The sequence below is a fragment of the Podarcis pityusensis genome (assembly GCF_964106645.2).
Source record: "Podarcis pityusensis genome assembly, chromosome: 5".
NCBI classification, from domain to species: Eukaryota; Metazoa; Chordata; class Lepidosauria; order Squamata; family Lacertidae; genus Podarcis; species Podarcis pityusensis.
Window position 1 is genome coordinate 80,763,612 of NC_138032.1, and position 24,429 is coordinate 80,788,040.

At 40.1% G+C, this 24,429-nt stretch overlaps 2 protein-coding genes and 1 long non-coding RNA gene across 13 annotated transcripts in view; 2 read left to right on the top strand and 1 right to left on the bottom strand.

Moving 5' to 3' along the window:
• The window catches only part of RASGEF1A (RasGEF domain family member 1A), a 220,756-nt gene extending 215,208 nt beyond the window's left edge, over positions 1-5,548 (top strand). For all 6 annotated transcript variants that reach the window (XM_081005025.1, XM_081005021.1, XM_081005024.1 and 3 more), the window contains exons 12-13: positions 16-88; positions 1,167-5,548. In XM_081005025.1, the coding sequence (XP_080861151.1) occupies positions 16-88; positions 1,167-1,191 (98 nt within the window). In that variant the 3' untranslated portion in view covers positions 1,192-5,548. The remainder of the gene's footprint in view (positions 1-15; positions 89-1,166) is intronic.
• Positions 5,549-7,119: 1,571 nt separating this feature from the next.
• The window catches only part of LOC308476946, a 28,853-nt gene continuing 11,543 nt past the window's right edge, over positions 7,120-24,429 (top strand). The window contains exons 1-2 of one of the 4 annotated variants that reach the window (XR_013986252.1): positions 7,120-7,214; positions 19,133-19,270. This is a non-coding gene — a long non-coding RNA (uncharacterized lncRNA). Of the gene's footprint in view, positions 7,215-18,962; positions 19,271-24,429 lie in introns of those variants that run through there. The other 3 variants (XR_013986253.1, XR_013986254.1, XR_013986255.1) reach the window with 3 other exon arrangements.
• The window catches only part of CSGALNACT2 (chondroitin sulfate N-acetylgalactosaminyltransferase 2), a 32,872-nt gene continuing 21,046 nt past the window's right edge, over positions 12,604-24,429 (bottom strand). For all 3 annotated transcript variants that reach the window (XM_081005008.1, XM_081005007.1, XM_081005009.1), the window contains exons 3-8: positions 22,395-22,611; positions 21,571-21,672; positions 20,121-20,299; positions 18,860-18,954; positions 16,462-16,543; positions 12,604-14,154 (exon numbers count right to left, since the gene is read on the bottom strand). In XM_081005008.1, coding sequence (XP_080861134.1) covers positions 13,862-14,154; positions 16,462-16,543; positions 18,860-18,954; positions 20,121-20,299; positions 21,571-21,672; positions 22,395-22,611 — 968 coding nt within the window. In that variant the 3' untranslated portion in view covers positions 12,604-13,861. The remainder of the gene's footprint in view (positions 14,155-16,461; positions 16,544-18,859; positions 18,955-20,120; positions 20,300-21,570; positions 21,673-22,394; positions 22,612-24,429) is intronic.

A 24,429-nucleotide genomic window follows, 5' to 3' on the forward strand; every position in this document is an offset into this window, starting at 1 on the left:
CTTCCCAACCCTCAGCTTTGTTTATTGCATCATTTGAAAGTGAAGGTCCAGAAAATCATATGGAGAAAGACAGCTGGAAGACACTCAGGTAATGAAACCAGTTCCTTGGTTCTTTCTCATACTGAGAAATGCAACCTACGCTACAGGCCTTTTTGAGCCTTCAGAAATTTGGCATGGGAGCTACACATGAGGTAAAGAAGAGGTGCCGCCAAAGTTTGCCATGCTCATGGACTCCATGGTGCTTGCCTCAATTGAGAGGCGAGAATTAGAAGGCCATTAATTCTTCTCTAGCTCAAATTAAAATCAAAGCCACACAAGACTTCTTGGTCTATTTCTGCTTTGAAGGACTACACTGAGAGCCAAATACCCAGACCACCCAGGGGAACATAACCCCCCATGCATGACATGATTGTACGGTATGTGAAGGGGGGGATGACATTGTACAATGCTCATCTTTGTTGAAAAATAGAAAGCCAACACAACCAGCAAAGGACTTCTCCCTGGTCTACTAGTTTCCTTTTTGCAGGATGTTTTGTGTGGGTTTTTAATATTTAACTTGGATAGTATTGAGAAGTGATATTTCCCACCTGTTACCTGAGGCACTACAGCCCATCAACATTCTGCAATCTTATTTTCACTTCATTTTGCTGCAAATTTAAATCCAACACAGTAGAACAGCTCTGAAATGCACAGCAGTCAAGGCCTTCCTGGACAAAGGCTGGATCCAAAATCACTTTTTGGTTGAGAAATACAGTGTAGGTGTAGTAGCTAGTATTAGTCTAGATTTTTTTAATATAAAAAACAAACAAACCAGGGAACACCAGTTCCAATATCAAGGGCCAGAAACCTGATCTGTAGTCAGTTTTCAATACATGGTTGAGGACTGGCAAGTCATTATCAAATGACTGAGAATACTGGGGTAAACTAAGTACACAGGTAACAGAGAAAACTAGAAACCTAATCATCCAGCTAGGCAGTTGGAGATCTGAAGCCAAGCTTAATGGGGCAGCCAGACACTAATAGCTGGGAACTTATACCAGCCAGTAATCTGAGCTGATCTCAAGTATATTCGCAGTTGCATCTGTTTCGCTTAATGTAACTTAAGGTGATAACATTTAAGACGATTTGCTGACGTTATCTTTTCATTTTTATCTCTTCATTTTTAGGACAACTCTGCTCAACAGAGCCTGAGATTTTGGACTTCTGCTCTGGATTCTAAAGCACACACTAAAAAAAAACATTGTTTTTAAATCCTCGAAGACGTGATTTGAAAAAGGAAGGCCTCACTGGTTGGGGTCTGTTTTGTAGATACAATGCCTTTTATGAATTACAGAAGGAAAAAATGTGCTAAATATTTCACATCAACCTTAAGGCACTTAAAAAAATGAAGGATTTTGTTTTTTAACTATAAAAAGAAGAAGAAAAATCAAGGGCCGGGCCCTGTTCTCAGAGATGAAATGGATTGTGGGGAGTGGTATCTATGGTGGTGTCTTATTGTGATGACATCCAGATCTTTATTTTCATGTTCGGTTTCTTCCACCTAACACACGCACAGTTTCAGACGGGCTCAACATTTTGCAGGTTTGGTTTCCGCTATGCCTTGATCCACCCAACGCTTCCTGAAAATAAATGTTGTCATGTGGGGCCGATGCGTTTGAAATCAGCAAGGCTTCCACAGACCTAAAGAGGGACAAGAGCATTTCCCAGAACAGGTGCAGATTGACTAAGGACGGTATAAGCACAGACCCCTTGGTTGAACTATAACCCTCATTTGGGGCATCTGATATTTTTGAAGAGCTTGCTTCTCCTGCTGCATCACAGAAAACAGAAGGCAAAAAGCAGCTTCCAAGCCACACCTTGTTGCTCCCCCTTTTCCATCTAGTGAAGTAGGCCTTTGCCTATGAAAGCTCACACCGCAACAGATCTATGAGTTTCCAATGTGCCACACGTTTCTTTGTTGCTTCTATTGCAATGGATTCTACACTGCTACACTTCTGGAATTTCTTCTCAATGTTCTGGGTTTCCCCTTTTGTTTTTGTCTTTATGCTGCTTTCCTGGCCTCATTTACTTTGTGGAGCACTAGAAAATTGTGCTCTTGGGGCCAATTTATACAGTCAACAGAGTCAAGCAGTAAAGCTTTGCCTGGAGTGTACTGCTATAGACAGAGGGGTGGTGTTGCTTGCATGTGTGAATGTTCAAATAAAAGAAACATACCTTGGAGAAGATTTTTCTACCCAATATGCTCGATTTCTACATACAGTGCCTTGGATCGTAAGATACACTAATGTAAGGGAGTTCATGGAAGTCAAGTGTTCCTTCTCCTCCCCCTGCTTCTTTGAAGGATCAGGGCTCCCTCCTGAACAATGTGGGATGGGCTACAGCAGCCTCCCAAATTGGACTTGGAGTTTACTTAAGTTCATGGAATAAAAATTTCCTGTCTCATCCTCTCCCAACAGCTCCCTGCAACCCATCCCAAATAATTTAGGAAGGCTCCCAATCATCCAGAGAAGTGTCTTTTGTTTTTAAGAGGCCAAGATTGCCGCGGAGCAGGGGGAACGGTGGGAAACTTTCTTTCCATGAACTTCCATAAGTAAACCTCTCTTAGGATCCAAGCCAATTCTTTTGTTTTTTCTGGAGAGCACACAAAAGCCTATCCACCCCCACCTGTAGTGGTCCAGATCAGGTCCAGCTTCACCATTTAATTCTGCCAGTTTTGTAAAGTTTGGTATGATTGGCAGACAGGCCGGTAGTCCTGCCCACCTGTCAGAGTTGGCCGATGGAGTTGGGGGCAGGGCGGAGAAAGATCTGGCCCACGAGGCCGAAAAGGTTCCCCCCACCCCTGGTGTAAATAGACTGCAAGGAAACAGTGTGGGAGCCTCTGCGGTTCAGCACAAAGACTGTCTCCTTTAGTCTGGCCTTAAAAACCACTGTAGCAGCATGGCTGCTCCCCTCTTACATCAGAGAATAGTGCCTTACAAGGTACTGAAAATGTTTAGCGTACCTTCTTCTGCAACTCGGGTTGGAAGCAAGCAAAATAAAAATATGGATGTCTTTAATAATTTTTAAAAAAACCAGCTACAGCTTTGTAAATAAACTGGAAGATATGGCACATGAACTAGAGTATACCTACAGTAATGGTGCAGCAGAACTTATTTTTGTTACAAGGTTTGACAAGGTAAAATAGGATAATTGCTAGATCCTCCTTCATCTTTCCTCCTCCCCTACCCCTCCTTTACTAGACCCAAGAAGTCTTTAGTTTACATTTGTGTGTTTGTTTATCAGGGATTTTAAGAGAGGGAGAGTACAGTTGTCACAGTCTCAGCAAAAGATTAACTGCCAATGATGTGTTGTCTTTTACAAACTAGCCTCTGACGAACAAATCCTTAAATTAGTCGGAGGAGGTCAACCAGAGTATTGCAACACAAGGTTCAAGGTGGACTTTATAAAAAAGCTTTGCTAAGTTAAGGTGAGCTCAAAGATCAGGTAAAATATTAAAGCCATTGGTAGCCAGTGTGGTGTCCTCTGGAAGTTGATATATTGCACCTCCCAGCAGCCTCAGCTGACAAAGCCAATGATCAGGGATAATGGGAGCAACTTTTAGAGGACCACATTGGTTATTCCTGGGTTAAAACATCCTGCAGTGAATTTGAGAACAGTTTGCTGCTGCCATGCATTGCTCCTATTGGTAGGCCAATTGACTATCGATATTAGCTCATGTCCCCTGACCTTATGATAACATGTAAGAGCAATTTACCCGATTAAGTAACTTTTGTAGTTATAACTGTTTATAATATATACAGTCATGCTCAGAGTAGGCCCACTGAAATCAATGGATATGACTAATTTGGCTCCATCCACTTCAGTGGGTCTACTCAGACTGATGCTGGAGACAACCCAATATATGTAACACAAAGTCACCTTTTGATACCTAACTCCTCCTGGGATGATGGAGCTTGTTGTATAATTATTGGTGACAGTGGAACTTGTAAGAGGTTGTCTAGACAATCCACCACATTCTGGTGCAATCACAGCTGTGCAAGGCACAATTTCAAATTTATAAGCATTGCAATGCCTCCCTTAATTTATTATATTGCTTTGAGGAAACGTTTCCTACTCATTATAAATCTCCTATCATGCTATTTTGATATTTTCATTTCTCAGAGCTACACTTTTTTCCCTGCTCCTTTGAAAGACTTCAAGCTGTCCTCACACACAAGCCACATCACTTGATTACTCAGGCGGCAGCTGAATGTGTGAACTGACTCCAATAGAAGAGTATTACATTTGAGGTGCTCACTTACATGCAAAATCATGATTTGATGTTTCACTTTTCAAGTGCCGAACATCCATATGCGAACCAGCCCGTAAGAGCAAAACCACCCCATTTGGAACAAATCCCTACAGACCAAGTTTAGGAGCATATTCCAAAACCAATTAAGCTAGCCTAATTTAACTTATTTTTAATTGTTCTTGAGTATGTGGCTAATTCACTGATAAGAATCATTAGGCTTCAGATTTCTCAGTTGCTTAAAAATCTTGTTACTATCCAGCTTTTTCCTAATTAATTTTTCAATTAGACAAAAAACAAACACCAAGCACTGGATTAAAAATACTTGTTTTAATTAAGTGATAATTATATATTATCATGTACCTACTACCTTCTCGAGAACAATTAAACTAAGAACCCATAGTGGGCCAATTAATATACCATATTTGCAACACCTAAAAACATAAATGTGTGAAAAGATCTTACTATTCCACCCTACCCCTGTTTTCAAGTTAATACATGTTTCTCTGGGAAGAAAACTCAGTTTTATTGAAAAAACAAATATGATTTGCCAAAGCATTTCACTGCCACCACAAAAATTGTTCAGCGAATAAGGCAAAACAAATTAGCTAAATAGAAGCAATGGAACATACTTATACACGTCAAAAGAGGAAGCAGAATATTATGTATTAACAGAATGATGGCCCCACAAAGACAGAAACAGAATTAGTGGCTTTGATTATTTGTGACCTGCTGCTATCCCCCCCACCCCCCAATGCTGAAGTATTGATCTTCAGCCCTAGAGGTAAGAGAATATTTATACTGTATTATTACAGTGGGTTTTTTGCACTTTTGGAGATGTCCTAGCTAGCAACATTGTCAAAAACTATGAAAGGGATTGTATATCAGCTTTGTTAATGTATTTGAAATTTACAAAAGGATGCTTTAAATTTCAGAGATATATATTTGAAATGCAGTTCTGGGACACTTTGTGTATACATATTTAAGAAGACAGAAAAAGCTTTTACATGAATGTGCACTCCAGTGGTCAATTGGTTCTAGTATATATACTTGAAAAAGTGCCATTTCTATATGGCTTTCTATTATTATTATTATTATTATTATTATATTCTTTTCCTTTGGTTTGATACATTCCTTCGCCATCCGTGTTTTTGTTATTCTGAGCTGAATTGCTACATATAAAGCTGTACCATAAAGCAGGATATTCTGTGTTTGACTAGATGTGCTTGCATTAATAAAATCAGAATTGCTTCAACCAGGCAGCATGGATCATTGTCACTTTTTCTGCTCCCAAAAAGTAGGAATTCAGAGGTTCCTAGGCCATTTTTCAATGTGTAAAGCAGCAAACTGGATGAGGCGAATTAAGAGATCCTAGGGGAAACCCACAGGGTTGAACCAAAAGAGGACTGATAGCATCACAGCATCGTGTTAGCTGAAGTTTCCAGTTCAGACATCAATCTGGGAAAGAGACAAGCCTCTTACCCTCAGCGCACACCCATTCCCAGCCTCTGACAAAGATAATACTGGCCAACATTATAAGATTGTTGTAATGATTACTAACATCCATTCAGCCTTTAAGCACTTAAGTGTCTCCTTTATTTATTTATTTATTTTTAAAGCTAGCCTAACGAAACAGTACTCTTAGCCTGCTATGTCAACAAACATCCTAGCTAAGGAGACATTTCAGTTTCTGTCCTGGTGTGATGGGGTCATGATATAATGCTAATGTTTTACCAATAGCCACTTCCATACCCTCCACTGCCCCACATGAAAATCAGGACACAACCTGGATGGGGACCTGTGACCCTCCAGATATTGTTGGACTACAACTCCCATAATTCCTAACTGCTGGCCATCTGATTAGGGCTGGTGGTTATAGTTGTCAGTTCGACAATATCTGGAGTGACACAGGTCCCCCAGCTCTGCCCTACACCATCCAAATCCCCTATATAGTAACTGTACACTAGGTATCAAAAATAGGTCCCAAGAAGCATTAGGAAAGCAAACTTTCCTTCCAACATAGTCAAACAAAGTTGGTTATAACCCAGCATAGAAATCTATGGCTGCAGGCCAACAAAATTAAAGATTTAGAATTACCTTACAAGCTGGGGCCCCTCTATTTATTTATTTAGGCTTATTTCTAAACTGATTATTGTTGAAATAAGCAGGGGATGGTATAAATAGAAAATAGACTCTAAAAATCGTCAGTATAAAGCGTACCAAAATAAAAAAGCACCAGAAGATGATAATACAAGGCTGCGGAGGCCAGGATTTCTGACAGAGAAGAGCCCAAGTGAAGTGTGAAGGGGCGTTTATAATGGGCCGCAAAATGTCGCTTACACACAAATGGGCAACTCCTGTTGCCCCCAGCAACACAAAGGCAACAGAGTCTCCAAATGGACATTTTAAAATTTAGGCACCTCATTCACCTTACGATGCAGCTCAACTCAGGAAGACAATCCAACGTGCCCAGGAATGACTGCTGGGCACATTGCAATTTAACAGTCCCTGGGAGTGTCCCCATTGGCTGGTTGGGCCTGCTCCCAGGGGAACACTCAAACAAGGGTTGCTGGCCTTGGCCAATAGCTGTGTGATTTGGTCTGTCATTGGTCAGATCACTTGCACATTTCGGGGCCTGGCCACAGCATCACCCACCCAGGAAGGTGAGCGGACTTACCTAGGCTCTTCACAAGGGAAACCACAAGTATCCCTTTACTTTGTGAGGAGAAGATTGCTGTTGAAAGGCACCTGCCCTCTTGTGTCTTCGGCAGTTGGTTGCCTAGCAACACTGTTTCTATTCAACCCCCCCAGGATTCCACAGTCAAGAGTCATAGAATCATACAGTTGGAAAAGACCAGAAGGATCATCTAAGCTAGTCAACCCCCTGCAAGCAGGAGCTAAGAAGCAGGAGGTGACCGAGTGCCAGGTGAGTTCTGCTATAGGACAAGTCGATGACAAGGGAAACCTCTTCCTTACAAGAGGGCGAATAGTTTGTGTATAGCACAAAGGGAAGGGCGTCTTTTATATGCAAGGCAGATTGTGAGGCAATAAGTCAGAGCACATGTGCCAGCCTTCTTTGCCCCCAGAGTGGCTGGGGAAGCCCAGCCAGATGGGCGGGGTATAAATAATAAATTATTATTATTATTATTATTACTACTAGAATTTTGGGAAGCCAACAGTCACTTGGGAAAGGATCCAGTCATTTCCAGTAAGGAATTGACTGCTTGCCATAGGCTCAGGACACAAAAGTATGCCAGAGACTTTGGCTTAGTCACAGAACCTCTTCATATGGAATGTGTTTAACCTTAGTTGTTGGCTTTTAAGTGTGCAACTAAAATATAGTGCAAATGCAATGAACAGGTATTTGAGAACACCTGTGTCCTACTGGTGTATTCATTCAAGAGTCTGGATTAGATATGAGTGGCTTCCTACTGAGCGTACAATTGGTGACAAATCCAGGTTACATTATGTGTGAAAGAGTTTCTTGTTACATTCATAAAATGGTACTCAAAAACTCCCATCATTGATTGTAGCGGGAACAAACTGGACTGAATCTACATCTCCAGAAAATGGATTTTAATTTCACAAGACAAGTTTTAAGCATCCAGTAGAACAAAATCCTACATAAAAAGCTGAAGATCTCACATGCCACCAGGTGGACACAAAAAGTAAACTGATAAAGGTATATAGAAGTTGTATGTCAATGAGTCTTAATATTTTAAGCTACGCCTATCACAGGAGGAAAATAAAACCTGAGCCATAGACATATAGAATTCAGGGGCTAGAAGGCACCTTGCAATTAGTCTAGTCTATCATGCTGCACTGCTTCAGGACCCAGAAATACTTGGTTATATTATTTAGCTATTATTTGTATTGCCTAGGGGTAAGTCACCATGCACAGTAAATGTGAGACAGATGTAATTTATCTGTAAAACTTTAACATATTATTATTATACACTGAGGCATTCAGCTAGAGGCAGTTTAGCACCTGAGCAAAACTGACAGAGCAATGATCTACCACATAGCAAGCTAAGAAAACTAGCCACAAACCTTGCAGGTGACTCCATCAAACGCAGAATCAGAGTTCTTCAGTGAACACACCTGCAGGGCAGAAATGTAGTATGCCAATAAATCACTAATTAGTTAATCTACAAAAGAGACTAGCCCACAAAAAAGTAGTAGTAGTTCGCCTGCCTACATATGCAATAATATGAACACTTAAAGTAACTTTTGCAAAAGCATTTCTGCTTGGTCCCATGGAGCATAAACTGAGCTGTATCTACTCAGAAGTCAGTCCTATTGAATTCAGTTGGGCTTACTCTCAGGTAAGTGGTCCCAGGACTGCAGCCTTATTCACCCACTAATTTTTCAAGTGTTCATTCTGGGGAATGAACCCAGGGAATTATACCTCTGAATCCCTGAACTTTTAGGTCAGGATAGGTAGCCTGTGACCCATGGCCTAATTTTGTGGGTGGCAAAGAGGGCAAAAGGCAGGGAGAAGGGGTGTTCCCCCATCAGATTACCCTCAAAGGATGCAGCTCTCACCAGAGAAAAGGTTGCCTACCTGTTTCAGGCAATGGTGATTCAAGAGGCAGCATTTCTGGGATAAGCGTAGTCTGATTGACTCTGGAAGCCTGGCTTTGAGTGCTCTTTTTCTGTACTTCCACATCTAGTGGTCTCTGCTGTCAAGAAAAGCCTTTCTTCTGCTTCACCAAACTTTTGTTTCTATAGGCTTCTGAGTAACCAGATAATTGAGTTCTGGTGAGAAAGGAAGCTCTTACTAATAAGGATGAGATCATGGATTGAGTGCACCTGTGTTCTTTAGTGATGGCTGTGAGTTCAAGGTCAGTTTGGCTGCCTGCTTGATTAACAGCAACTGTGGATCTGTGAGAATGCACTGACTGAAATCCTGGAAAGTTAGTGTCAGCTGAGCTTCTAGTTGGTTGGGAAATTCTGATGCAATTCTTAGGTCATTCTCTAGAACAGGGTTTCCCAAACTTGGGACTCCAGGTGTTTTGGGATAACAATTCCCATCATCCCTGAGCACTGGGTCCTGCTAGCTAGGGATGATGGGAGTTGTAGTCTAGCAACAGCTGAAAACCCAAATTTGGGAATCCCTGCTCTAGAAGTATGAGTTATCTGCAGGGGCATCCAGTAAGGTCTGGGGGAACTCCTAACCCAGGCTAGGGGACAACAGGGAGTAGCGGCAGCTTATTATTTTTGCAAGGTCTGGTTGGTGGTGGACTCAGGTTGGATTTTTGTTGCCGCTTAGTCCAAACAAGATTCCTTACTTCCTGGGTTTGGGCAACCTTGGCATCGACCTCATAAAGTCTTTCCAAGGCTACAGAAAGTGTCCTGCTCTTTCGATTTAACCTGATGGTAAGCAGCTTTGCTGCCCCTTCCTGTGTTTCAGACAAAACTTAAGAAAGGAATGGTACAACTGTATCTCCTGCCAGCTTCCACGGCTGCAACCCCCACCCTTCCCCCCTGCCAACATGTAGCCTCTTTCTGACTTGTCATAATATCACCTCTCACTTCCCTCTACAGCTCTCTTCTTTGGGACAGACTACAGTAACCTAATCAAATTGCTACTTTCATTTTCTTTTAAATGTTTCTTCCCTGGGAAAAAGAAAGCAACTCTGTTGGTTCCTTCCTTATGAGAGCACTCTGATAACTAGACCATGACTGCAAGTTGCGCTCTTGTGTATTTCAGTAAATTTGCTAGTTTCTAGACAGCTCCGCTGAACAGCTGCTTTTTTGTCTAGGAGTCAGAATAGGAATCTAGTTCACTTCAGGAAAATCACCCTCAGTTATTCATGGTCCAGGAGGACTTATTCACAGAACAGTTTGCCCTAAGAAGTGGAGTGAAAATAAAAGGAGAAGATTCAATCTTGGCAACTAAATCTGTAGAATGACATCATTTAGGATACTACAGCTTTGACCAACTCCTCTATACTGTCTTCTCTGGGAAGTCATTGTTTCCCACTTATAGAAAGATGTGAATATATGCTTTCAATTGTCTTACTAGGTAACGTCAGAACAAACCAGACAGGCTGTGTTGATGCTTCACAATTTGACAAAAAGAAAGGGGAATTTAAACATTGGGCATTTATTTGCTGATGAACAGTGACAGAAAGAAGACAGTTTGATCCTTGCATACCATGCAATATACTTTTGATTAACACTGAACAAACAGGGTCTTGTTCTATTTCTCAGTGAGCAGAGACAGGTCAAGACGCCTTCTCATAAAAGCCGTAATTAATCCCACAATAAAACACAGCCTGGGTGATAAGAGTTCTTCCCTAGGAAAAGCTTTATTTAAAGAGTGTTTGCTTGGAGTTGCATTTGTTAAAGGAAACTGAATTCACTTAGGAATCCTAATCTCTCTCATAGGAGATTAACAATTCACAACATGTCCAGCGTGAAACCAAAAGGACAGGTATGAGCAACACCAAAAAAAACGCACAGCAAATACAAGGTCAAGCATTACAATTTTACTTCCATGGAAGCAGATTGTGGGCCTTTGGTAGCTGACACAAAAAACTCCCCAAGATAATCAGGTTTGCTCCACACATTCAGTGCTGGACTCTGAGAACTGCTGAACAGTCAAGATCAAATTGATGTATTATGTAGGCTGCTATGTCCTCAACCCTATAATGAGATTTGTGAAGTTATTACTTAGACACCCTTCATTAAAACTATTCTGGGTGGTGTACAAATGTGTAAATAAAATTCACTCTGCCACAGAAATAATAGTTTTAAAACAGATGACAGAAGGAAATCCCAAAAAAAACCTAAGTGGGATAAAATATTATTCAAAAAATTACAATATATTATTTAAATTTCCCTTACTTTGGTATAGTGAAGGGAACACCAGGTACCCCACAAGCAGAATAATAAGCTTGTGAATATGGCCAACTTCACAGGACCTACAAAGTGGCCTGGGACAAATATTCTGACTGTAGACAACTGGTTAAATCCAGATTAACTGTGGAATCAGTTTGGGTGCCCTGGGATATTTTACACTTGTTAGTCTCTTATTCTTGCTAAATGCTGCACAGCAAAGGAAGGGAAGTTTCAAAAGCAGTTTATGACACAGCATGAGGGTGGGGGGTCAGCCAAGCAAAAGTCAAATCCCACCAGGCTATCGCAAATCCCATACATGAGCCTAAATATGGATCCTTGTCAAAGGGATCAAACAGCAAGTTATGTGGGAGTTCTGCAGTTGACTCTCCCAATGTTTTTCTTTTTTCCTTAAATAAAAAGTTAGGTGCATACATTAGCCCCACATCAATTCATCAGTGCAAGAGCCCCCTCCCCCATGGCTCCCAAACTATTAGCTGCAAGGGAGACATACAGAGACAATAACAGGGCCTGGATGCTTTCTGCTACAGGGACCCCTGCCCCTATTGTAGATTTTTCAATTTGGGCTTACTGCCCAAGATTCTCAGTGCAGTTCCTATGCTGAAAAGCCACCTCCTCCATTATTTTACTAACGTCATTTGTTCTGGAGCAAACATGTTATTGGTCTGATCCAGCTGGTCTCTTATGTCCTTAAAGCAGTTCATCTTCCATCTTCTGTCTTGCTGGCAATTTTCCCAGATACTGAATCACAAGGCAGTTCTCTAACCGATTAAAGAATCTGGTGTTGAGAAAATTCTTCTACGGATTGGCACTTGTGTGACTGAAAGTTCATTTGGTTGAGGATTTCTTATTCCACTACCAGAATGACACACTGAACATTACAAAATGTGAAATTAAAAGCAAAGAAAGAGTACTGCTATTACGCTGATGAAATGTTGTTGGAATGTGGGGACATTCCTGGAAAACAAAACCAGGAACTCATAGCATTGATATAGCTCTTTACCTTTGTCCGTAAAGACAGATATGGTATCAGCCTGTGAAGGTACAGAAGAATGAAATCAGTTCAGCTATAGCAGGAGCAAGGTGTAGATAGTTAACCAAGAAGGGTGGCTTCCCAACTCCATCTTCAATCCATTATTTTTCTTTATTTGAAATGGGCAGGAAAAACAGCACCTATATCAGATGCCACTTTGGTTTTTAAAAACAAACAAACCCTGTTGTGGCTGTTCTTTGCAGCTTCCCTGATTTCTCATGCAATTGGATTTCTATGCATCCGATTCCTCACAGAAAATATGCCATCATCCTCAATCTACAGTCATAACTTGTAACTTTGGAAGTACACAACATTTGCTTTCTTTTTTGCTGGCCACACTACACTATATGCATTCACAACGCATTTTAGGGCTGTACCACATTTCTTCATGACCTCAAAACAAGAAACCAGTCCTATATTAAAACACAGTAGTATTCAATTTAATTATAAAGAGAAGACAACAGCAAGCCAACTTGCATTACATTCTCTCCACTTCAGACAAGTTACATTGTTCTTCACAATGTTATAAAGGCAAATTACATGTTTTTAAAAAAGATCAGTGTCCAGAACTATTTTCAAACAGTACATAGTCTTTCAGAGCTAAAAGCCGTATTATTTTCATTGCCCACAAATTCAATTGGCACAATGCTCCCAGTGTTCCTGTCGCAGACCCCATTCGAAACGGATAAGAGACTGCACAAAAGCACAACTCTGCTTTTCTGCAACTCTTGTTCGTTTCAATGGGGCCTAAGCAGGAGACATTATTGTGCCCAGTGCCAAAAGTAAAATAAAACAGCCCCAAGTTAGCAAGCGATTGCCGTCTTTTCTCCTATCCCCTCTCCCAAGTGACAGAGACTTCAACACTCACCTGAAGAACAAAGGATATCAGAAGTGTAATAATGAGGCAGTGAAATGAACTGCTTATGTTCAAGACAGCATTTCTTTCTACATCCCAAAACATGCAAAAAAAAAAATTATTTGGCCAGTAGCTAGGATAAGCAGACAGCATACAAGCTCAATTCATTTACAATCCAATAAAGAACAGCAATGCAATATTATTGTAAACTGTTCAACATCCTTTCTTTTAAATACCTTAAATACATATTTTTGCAAGTTGATTTATGTACCTGATGGTTAATAAGGCGAATTCAGTGATTCTGGCTGCACAACATACCATGGTGGGGTTTTTTGCATATAATTCTCCACGGGCTCTTGCCTCAGGGCCTTATTCTTCCCACGGAATGCATACGTACTTATAGTGTCCCTTTCTAAAAAAACTACAGTGAAGCAAGCAGCACAGAATAATGATAGGCAGTGGAGAAGGCAGTTTTTCATTCAGTTGTGACTCTTATTCCCACATAATGCAAATCTGAAAAATGAGAATGTTAAAAGAAAAATCTAGATGCAGAAAAGTTAATATACTCTGTTCTTGTTCCCTTGCCTACAACCCCCCATGCAGTTAGACATGTTAAAAACAAACTGAAATGCTTCCTTTCGCTCAAGTGCCTGATCTGGTGCAATGTGTAGGTAACAGCTGGCCAGAGAAAGATCTTTGAAATCATCTTCAGCAAGAGAGAGGCACTGCGTTGTTTTTTTTAGCTGAGTTATAATTAAGGCTTCAGAACGATGCTGGTTCATAGCAGCTCGAGAGTCTTAGGATTGCACTGAGGATCATTTTAACCTATTGCTTCACTGTTAGTCCTGTACGCCTGCTTACGCAGGTGGGTCTCAATCTCCTCTCTGAACACCAGCATCCCAAGGTGAGAGTGAGAGGCCTCATTCATGGCTTTAGACTGGATGCACATGCGATATTGCTCCGGAGTCAGTTCATCGGCACAATGCTTCTCATGCCAGAGATGAAAGAGGCCAGGGACTGGGGTCCTGGCCACAATGAGATCGCCATGCAAGTACTTTCGATAAAGGTGGACATCTTCTCCACCCCAGCCTTTGACTTCCAAGTCAAAGCCCCCTGCAATAAATCAAAGACAGAAATCAGAAATGCTGTAATCAAATAACTTCACAAGCAGAGGTGTAGAGAAGATACATTCCTTTTCAAGATCCTATATCTCCAAGCAAGATAAACCAGCAGGACTCACAAGGTTAAAAGATAATTGAAAGTAGAGATCTCAAGTTGCTAGTTAGGTAATAAAGGGCAAGTCCTTGTCAGAAGAGCTTCAGATTCTAATCACCAAGGAGTCAACAAAATTTTATGTATGTAATCACTAACAGAGACGGGGAACCTGTTTTACAAAGATGATCACATCTTATATTTTAGTTGGAATTATTTAACTGTTGTCCTCAGTTGTGAACAGCTTCCAGAACCTAGAGCCATCAGAAATCATGAAAAATCTGCACAATGAGTGCAGCCATCTTGCTGCTAATTCTTTAGCAGTTAATCGCCATTTTTAAAACATGAAGATGGCAAAAAATGAAGTCCGAGAACTCTTGTAACTGAAAGATAGGTGAAAGCCAAAAATGGAGAACCCATAACCCTCCAAAGTTTGTTCAACTCCAGTTCCCACCAACCTCAGCCAATGGTAAGGGATTAAAGGAATGGAGTCCAACAATCTCTTGAGGTCCACATATTCCCCATCCCTGATATAAACAATTGCCTATAAGCTCTGCAAAAAAGCTGTAGCTACACACATGCTAGGTCCTGATGTCATATAAAATCTTATTCCTGAAAGGGAGGAATTAGTTTCCAGATTCATTAAGGGACTCCTTGGCAGGTTTTGAATAAATATTCACAAACTTTTTATTGATAATAATCAGCTAAACAGTTTGAGGATCTATACAACTTTGTAACATGCTGAAAACAGAAGTCTCAGAGAAACCAAAGACTGGAACTCAGGGAAGTCGGGGGGTGGGGACGGGTGGGTTTTGTGTGGGGCAGTGGGGGGAGGGAGGAAAAATGGGGGGAAAACAAGGATGATATATTTTTGGATAATATGTCTTGTTTTAATTTTGAATAAAAAAAACTTTTTTTAAAAAAACCAGATTCATTAAGGGAAGCTATGGACACATTTGTGCATTTTTTACAAGAAAGCACTGCCATTCATACATACACTTTCCCATTCAACAATCTCCTCTACTCTCAACTGCAGTTAAAGCAAGCAATAAAGCAAAGAAATATTAGTCATTGCAATTTATCATTTATTTTATTTATTAAAAGCATTAAAAGAATAAAATTCAGTATTAAACACAATACTTCACAAAGAACAGAAGTAGCATAAAATGCACCCTTTCTGGCAGAAAAAAATACTAAAATAATTAGCACAGGTGTACAACAAAATACAAGTAATAAACTGAGAAGTCCAGATTATAGAAAAACACGAGCTGTTTAAAAGCAAAAAAATGTGTAATATGGACACGGCAAAAGAGCAATTCCTTGTCAGCAATAGTCAAATTTTGTAATAAAAGGTTTCCTTTAAAAATAAGCAAGAGTTAGTTAAGGTCCCAAAGCCAAACAACAATCAGTGGGAACACACAAAATTACCAAGACTGATGAATTGTATAGCAAAAGTGGTTATTCCTTTCTCTTTTTCTTTGGAATTGTTTCTGATCTGCCTACCAAAACTCTTGTTCCACTGAATTGGCTTTATTTGTCTCCTCCAGTTATCCCTTCCCTAGGAATTGTTCCTCTTCTTTAGATATCCTAACCCAAGGCACTATGGACATACTCATCTTTCATGGACAAGGAACAAAAAAAATCTAGAGTCACACATACTTAGGCTTGGGCTGCCCACAGACAAACAGGAAGTAAATAGTAATTTGCCTTAATTAAAAATATGAAGAGAGACAAGACCAAAAAAAATATTGGTGCAGTGCTACTGCATTTTTTAAAAGCAGCATTAATATTGTACAGTAACTAAAATAAAACATAAAGCTATTACACAATATCAAAACTCAGTTAAACCACAAGGTGGTGCCAACATATACAGACAAAACTAAGCTGTGAGGCTTGTGCTAGCTTTTTAAATGGTCAAGTAAGAAACCGCATGGGTGAATAACTCACACATTTTTTTTCTACAAAGTTCAAGAACCATGATTTAATTAAGTATGCCCTGGGTGTCTTTAGACTGAAAGGCCGGACAGAAATAATGTAAAGTAATAGTTTCCTGGAATAAATCATTTCTCTTCCTTAGTGAGAGCAAGAGTCACTTGAGCTGGGTATTTGTGCAGAATATCCAGCAAGAAGCAACATTCCCATGTCAATCAGTAAACAGAGGATATCTGACAAAATCCAAGACAAAAATCATAAAGCAAAGCATCTTACCGACAGCCAAGAAATCTGTTCGATACTGACAAGTCATCCCAAAACCAAAATCCCTCCAAAAGCCAGAATCCTTTTTGTGCACCTACAATTATAAAAGTATGCATATTTAGGCATTTCAAGAAGAAACAGGATCTGAAATTAATTATCCCAGTAAACAATTCACTCACCACCCACTAGGGATGGGGGAGAATTTCAATTCGATTTGCATTTAAAGGTACATAATTGGCAGTTTCCAAAACAATCTGAGAACCAAAGCACAGCTGTCCTTCAAATTTTGCAGTTGTCTAGCCAAGTAGCATGTACAAAAATGCATACGCTGGGGTAAAGTGTCCATAAAATGCATGTGTTAGTGAAATCATACAAAAATTTGCAGTGCCAAAAGGAAACAACGGCATCAAGGCAAAACTAGGCATAACAGGCAACACAAGTTTATTTCAAAAAATGGCATGTAGACTACCCGCTTCTCTATAAGAACATACGGTCGTAATGTGCCCTGAATGTGTTTTTGCTGGGATTTCCATGTTTGTTGTCCCATCAAGTTCAAGTTGAAGTGAGACTAAGGAAGCAATCCTAACTCACCCCACCCACAGCCTGACTTCATAAAGCAGCAGTGGCAGAACGACTGCAACGCCAGCCTGGAGCTGCTGCAGGTCACACCTGATGCAGCAGCAGAAATAACACAGGATTGAATGGATCCTGGGTTGGCTCAGCCCCACAAGCTCAGTTTGAAGGCTTTATGCTTCTGGGATGCTGCTGGCAGCACTTCCATAGGCACATTTGGCAGGCAGAAGTAGGTGCAAAGTAATCAAATCACCCTGTGTAAAGAAACACACACCGTAATTCCTCTTCTTCTATCTCCCTGGCCTTCTATGAACTTCCTGTGTGATCCCCAGCTTTAGCAGGCTTCCTTGACCACATTGGCCTTCTGCTGTGGAGGCTCCCTACTTTACAGCTTTACACGCAGCATGAAGAGGACCTTAGCCTACCTCGTACTCCAGCCAGTGTGCTACACATTACACAGTAACAGATTTCCAGTTTCCCTCATCTAATGTTTCTCAGTTTTCTTGTTTAATGAAGCAAACACCATGTATCGTTAGGAACATGCCATTTTATTTTTCCGCAAATGGTGTGGTAGAATCGTTCACCTTTGACGACAGACTCTCTGATACTTTTTTTAAAAGAACTGAACACAAAACTCTGCAAGCTTTGCAAGATGTTTGTATGCATCATTCATAGATGCTGCTGAATTATTGCCATTTTTACAGAAGAGTATGGGGTAAATTCTGGAGTACAGGATCAGGTTTAAGGTGCTGGTTTTAACCTTTAAAGTGCTATACGGCCTAGGACCCTTGTACCTACGGGACCACCTCTCCTGGTATGTCCCACGGAGGACCTTACAGTCTTCAAATAAAAACATCTTGGAGATCCCGGGCCACAGGGAGGTTAGGTTGGCCTCGACCAGAGCCAGGGCTTTTTTGGCTGTGGCCCCAATCTGGTGGAACACTCTGCCACAAGAGACTAGGGCCCTGTGGGACTTGACATCTTTCCGCAAGGCCTGCAAGACAGAGCGGTTCCACCAGGCCTTTGGCCAAGGCACAGTCTGACCCCCTCTCTCTTTCTGTAATCCCCATAGAACTCTAGCCCAATGGTTGCCATTAATTTGATTCTGAATTGATTTTAGAATGTATTTTAATTAATTGACTGTGATTTTTTGTACACTGTGCTATTTTTACTTGTTAGCCACTATGAGCTCGGCTTTGGCCAGGGAGGGTGGGATACAAATAAAATTTTATGATGAAGATGATGGTGATGATGGAGAGGATAACTGGCATTAGCACCAGTCTATATGTGGATAAAGCTATAATCTTCCTTCTCCATTTTTTATCTTTAGGTTAACCAGATGAATAGTTGGGAATTTAGGAAGCTTTTTGGACTATGGAACATTTAAGGAGTATGCAATTTAAGGCTTACTAGTATCTGTTTGGTTAATTATTTTTATTTCCAAATTCTTCTAAGTTGATTGTTCTTGAGTAAATTTCTGAAATCTTTATTCGCTCTATTTATTTCACATTTGAATTTTCCCTACCTAGCATTTAATGATTTACATGCTCCTTGGCATGTAAATGAATGTGCTCATTTACACATTTGTTTTATGTTTCAGTGAGTGTTGAATTTATAAGTTTTCATCATCCCATGCAGTGTTTTAAATATTTCAAATTTCTTTTCCTTTTGATCTGACTCTTGTCCTCTCTGCTTAATGGAGAAGGCTCAACAGAGCTAAATTTAAAGGACCTACTTTCCACGATAAACAGTTCTTCCATCAAACACTGCATTGAAGCTGCTACTGGTTAATATGGAGAACAAGGTTTTTAAGCTTCTTTAAACTCCAGTCACTTACCAACTGCTGCTCCACAGGGGGTGGCACATCTTGATTAGCATAGACAATGGCAGGATTATAAAGGCTGAATACCACAGGATAGAAAACTTTCTTCCCTACAGAGACAGGAGAGATTTGTTACTCCTTATGGGACATCTTTGGGCAGAAAAAAGAAGCTGCACGTTTCCTCTATTTTTTTATTAAACAGTAATCCATCTAACAAGCAAAAGAAAAGAAAAAGGTCTGCCTCTTAAGACTTTTGCTCAAAAAACCCATGTTATGCTTCAATCACAGCACAAAGGGGGAATGGAACCAAGCATGCAAAGCCAAATATTATATTTGGGTCTGGAACGAGAGCATCAAATAACCTGAGGAGTTAAAAGCAACAGTGTTCAAAACTATTCCTGACTGGAGGAGATCATTCTGATGAAGGTAACTAACTATAAATAAAACTTTCGAAAAGGGTAAAGCACCAGTATGTGAAAGACACATGACTCCTAACCTCAACATCCCTCTAAAATAAAAGGTATAGTATTTGCCATTGCTGTAAATTTTGGCCCAATTCCAGATGTGGCTCTTGCCAAGGGTGTTGGATAGTGATTAGAGTGTCACATCTTGGGGAGACAAAGATTTAATTGTTTTATTATGTAGGATCTAATGAAGAGGTACCTGTGCCAGTTTAAAAATGTACAGTGGAGTTGTCCCCTGCCTGTGGGGGTGCTGGGCAAGAGAAGATAGGTGACAGGAACATAGAAAACTGCTTAATCCAAGTGAGAACATTGGTCCATCTAGCTCATAACTGTTTATGTGAGTGGCAGCAGCTTTCTGGTTTCGGACAGGAGACATTCCAGTGCTAATGAAAGATGCTGTGAGTTGACTTTGGGGGTCTTCTGCATGCAGCGCTGAATGCTCTACCAGGTGGCCTATGCCACTCCACTGTTTGAAGCTCAGTTCCCATCTTTGTTTTATACTCAAGTTTCCAGTCCCTAACAAATTATCTGCCCACACCTATCCCGGTGTTATGCTTTTCATGGTGGCCAGTGGGAACTATGCATGTGATGCATAGAGACAATATTCCTATTTGTCCCCAGGATCTGGTATGTGGAGGAATCCTGCCTCTGAGGCATTTCATTCCATTTAACTATCATGGATGATAGCAAAGACTTCTATGGGAAGAGCACTGAGAAGCAGTATTGAGTAGAGCTGGTGGGACTTGCAACCCTCCCACTTTCCAGAAGCCTTGGCTGCCTCTGCTGACTTTAGGAACCTAGTGTGAACATACCTGGCTCAGCATTCAAGCGGCAGCTATTTAAGAACTCGGCTGTGAAATAAATATCAACATCGCAGAAGAACATCAAGACCTCGCCTTTTTCCCAGGCTCTGGCACCCACATCTAGTCCCCGACCACGATTGAATTCCTCATTCAAAGAAACCAGGGTGTAATTATGAAAGTTAGCCTCCCTAAGAAAAAAAGAGAGGGGTGGGGATATAGGAAAAGAGTGATGTTAAAATGTTTAGTTCATGACATGTCAGCTTCAGCTTGGCAAACTGTGTTTCATATACAGCCTGGGCTCAATCTCTTTTATGGAACAGGTTTTGCACTTATGGATGATGCCAATTGGGATATGTTTCTGTTGGATTCTGTCAGAAGCAAGGGCAACTAGGTGACAAATTAGAGTGTTATCTGTAGTGACACTTGAACTCTAGAACTCTTGATGCTTTCTTTGCAAGTCAATACATTTTTATCTTTAGTTTCTATATTCTGCTCCAGGTAAAAAGAGTTTCTCCCAGATATGAAACAGAAATATATAGGATCAAGATGGTAGCAAGATTTCACTTCTACCACTAAATTAAATAGTTTCAAGAAAAACTTGAAACACCTTGCCTGCAATAAGTTTGCTGTAAATTACTGCTCCCTCACCAAAAAAACCCAGTTTACCAATGTAGATGTATTTTGAACACAGAACCATAATCACATATGGAAGTCTCTGAGTGCTTATCAGCATCCTCTATTTTGTCATTTAAAATCTCCTAATGGCATAGGATATTTTTATGCTTTAGAAAAAATTGCCACATCAGCAAATCTTAGAGCTACCACAGATTTTTGTTCAAAAAAGCTATCTAATAGTTACATGAATTCAGCGAATATAGAGAACAAAGATGTCCCCGATACAGTCATTATGAACTGTTTCCCCCAGAAATGCCAACCTGGCCTCAACACTACCAGCAGTGACATCTTTTTAGAAACTGCTTAGAGACTGCTCTGGTATTAAGGAGCATACAGCTATATGAAATAAAGAAACAGCTGTTTTGGGAAGCTTTTGGTAATGGCTGATTTTATTATTTCTGCTGCTGCCGAGTTTGGGGTTTTTTTCCCCTCTTCTTGCTGCTTTTTTAAACAAAGGCTGTTTATTCTTATGTGAGGTTTTTGCATTGATTTGTGTTTGTTGTGGTTTGTTGCAATGTGTTTTCTTGTAAAGGAACAGTAGAATATTGATTTTGCTAAAAAATAAATTCAGAAAAATTAAAACTTTGAAACTCACTCACTGAAATGCAAAGTGATAACATTGCATGGGCTTCTCTGAAGGTTTTCTACTCACCCCAGCCAGTCATCAAAACCCTGTGCCTTATCTGGGGGAAGCATTATACCAGCACCTCATTAAGACAAATTTAAACAGCTAATTGCTGCTTTGTTTTTTACCTAATCAAAAGTTTGAACTTTTTCAACTCACCTAGCAACTGATTCTAAGATGCTCTTGACGTCAGAAAGCCCCTCATGTCCAAAATATACAACTGTGAGGTGAATCCGCTTGTCCTGGTTAATGCACACTTCCCTGGAGAAGCAAAACAAGTATTTGGTATTGCAATAGCTTAACAAGGGGTTTTGTAATTTAAAATAGCAAATATCGCATACTGGATTTGTTCTATTTACAAATACATTTACCTATTGCATCCTAGAAACCAATCTGACCAAATTAATCACTAAGTAATCACTAATCACATTCAGAAGAGATCTTAAGGCAGCCCTGTTCAGGGAAGTTTTTAATCTGTGATATTTTAGTGTATTTTTGGTTTCTATGGAAGCCGCCCAGAGTGGCTGGGGAAACCCAGCCAGATGGGCGGGGTACAAATAATAAATTTATTATTATTATTATTATTATTATTATTATTATTAGTCACTGCACTGTCGGGAATATACCAGGCTTATAGGTGTGATGTCCATTATAAATGAATGACAAACGGGTGCAGTTCACTCATCCTTTGTGCCTTCTTCCCATTAGTGCTTCTTGAGATGTGCCTCGTGTTTAATCCATAGCACATCAGGTACCAAATGCTCCAGCAATCTATGGTCCCATTTTGCACACTAGCCTATATTTCAGAGGCAAAAAAGCATCTCAGATTTTAAACTGAGAAGATGCTTCTCCAAATTGGAACTACCAGTGTTCTACAATACCACTAAGTGTTATAGCTGATTGGAAGATTCACTGTATTTGCCTTCTACTGTAGAAAATGACTACATAGGATTGGTATAGGGCCCAGTTTCTGAGGCACTTACCTGAAGTTTTGCATGAACTGTGCAAAAACCTCCGTCCTTCCAGCAAGGGGAACAATAATGTTTATTATTGACCTGGAGATGTCAACAGTTTCACTCTTCACTTTCATAAGGGGCCCAAATGGACGAAACAGTGTGACATGCCTGTACTCCATATCATCTGCCTTCTTGTAGAACAGTTCATATTGTGTCCCTTTGTCTCTCTCAGTACGGTAATAACCTTAGGAACAATTTACAGGAGGAACTGATTCAGTCACAGACTTTAAACTCGGTGACAAATTCCACTGCTTCAGGAATTACTATACATTGTGAGGAGAGTGTCAATATTCAGGATGGTGCTCAGCCAGGTACATTATTATGTAGAAAAACAAACTCAGCTGTCAAGATTGAAAATGTGAAAGGAACTCCAGAGCACAATCTTCTCATATATAAAACCCAGATTCAACCCCTCGTAATTCCACTTAAAGTATTTCAAGTACCAAGATGAGGAAAAGACCTTAGCCAAATGCTAGACAAGCTGCTGCGAGTCACAGCAGATGGAACAATGATCTGATTTTACAATGCAGTTCCTTAACCATTTCTGCAACAAAAGCACCAACCCAAGTGTGTCTCCTATTCTCAAAATGCTAGCCAAGTTGTAAATTGCACTCTTGCAGGGAGAGGGGGCAGAGAGAGAGAGAGAGAGAGAGAGACTGCAGTAACCAATATTCAAAATGAAAATCAGACTCCAGCCTTCATTATCTATTGTAGAATTTTATTGACAGATTAAGATGCTTAGTAGGTCAAGTCCTACACTAAGCAGCAGATGACTTGGCTTGACAGTGTTAAGCTGCGACTGATCCTTCTTCAAGAAGATCAATACTTTAAAATCAGCTGGCTGACTTTCATAGAACAAATTTGTACTCATTTAAGTCTAACCTGCTTCTTGGCAACATCAGGCTCTCAAGAAAGCTTTCATTATAATTACTACCAAATACAGTTTTTATAAAAGTATCCATTGGTAATCTTTGATTTAGCAATTGAAACGACCATTCCCAATTTCTCTTTGAAAAAGAAAAAAGATGCTACTTCTTTAGGCTTATCAAAGGCTAAGTGTACATAATTCAACCAGGGTTTTTGGGGGAGAGGGAGAAGCAGAAGGTGCAAAGGAACAAGTACTAGAAAGCATTATCATTTTTTTCCTCGAAATAGTTCCCGTATCCTTAATGTAATCTGCGAGCATTTAGAAGTCCTGCACTAAAGGATGACAAATTTGGCAAACACTGACAATAAACTTGTATTGTCTCCAAAGAGCAAATATGCATTACAGAAACCAAATAGCAAACTATTTCCATAGCTGGACTCAAAAAATGCCCATTGCAGGAGGTAAATAATTTTCTCTCCATCAGTTTCCTTGATAGAAAATGAACTGTGGTAGATCTAATTAAAACAAACACTATTGTCATTTGCAGAATTTTTTATAAATGCTGCTCAAAGTGAAAATTTTGAGTTAAATATTTGCTTAACTGGAAAGGATCAAAAGGGTAAGTTTAAGGGAACAGTTTTTCATAGAGCTGTGCAAAAACAGCCTCTCTAAAATCTATATCGTATTTATCAGCGGTGAAGCTAGGGTGCCAGTTTTGCCAAATATTTTCCAGAGAACTACTGGAAGAAAAAAGGTTTTGTTTTATTTTATTTATTTATTGTATACCACCCTACATCCACAGAGTTCAGCGCAGTTCACAAATTAAAAATACAAGATAAAAACACAAAATACACAATAAAAGCAAGAAAGGGGAAAAAAACCTAATAAGAATAATGCTAGGTCAGGTCAATGGCCCATTCAGTCCAGCATCCTGTTCTCACAGTGACCAACCAAATGCCTGTGGGAAACACGCAAGCAGTCAATATGCACACATTCTCCAAGGCCTGTTGAAGATTATGCATATTGACCAGGAAATGTGCACTATTCCTTCTTCATGGAAGCATTATATGCACATTCCCCATGAAGCCAAGTGAATGTGCGCAATGACTAGCTGTCATGCACATTAACTGTTTG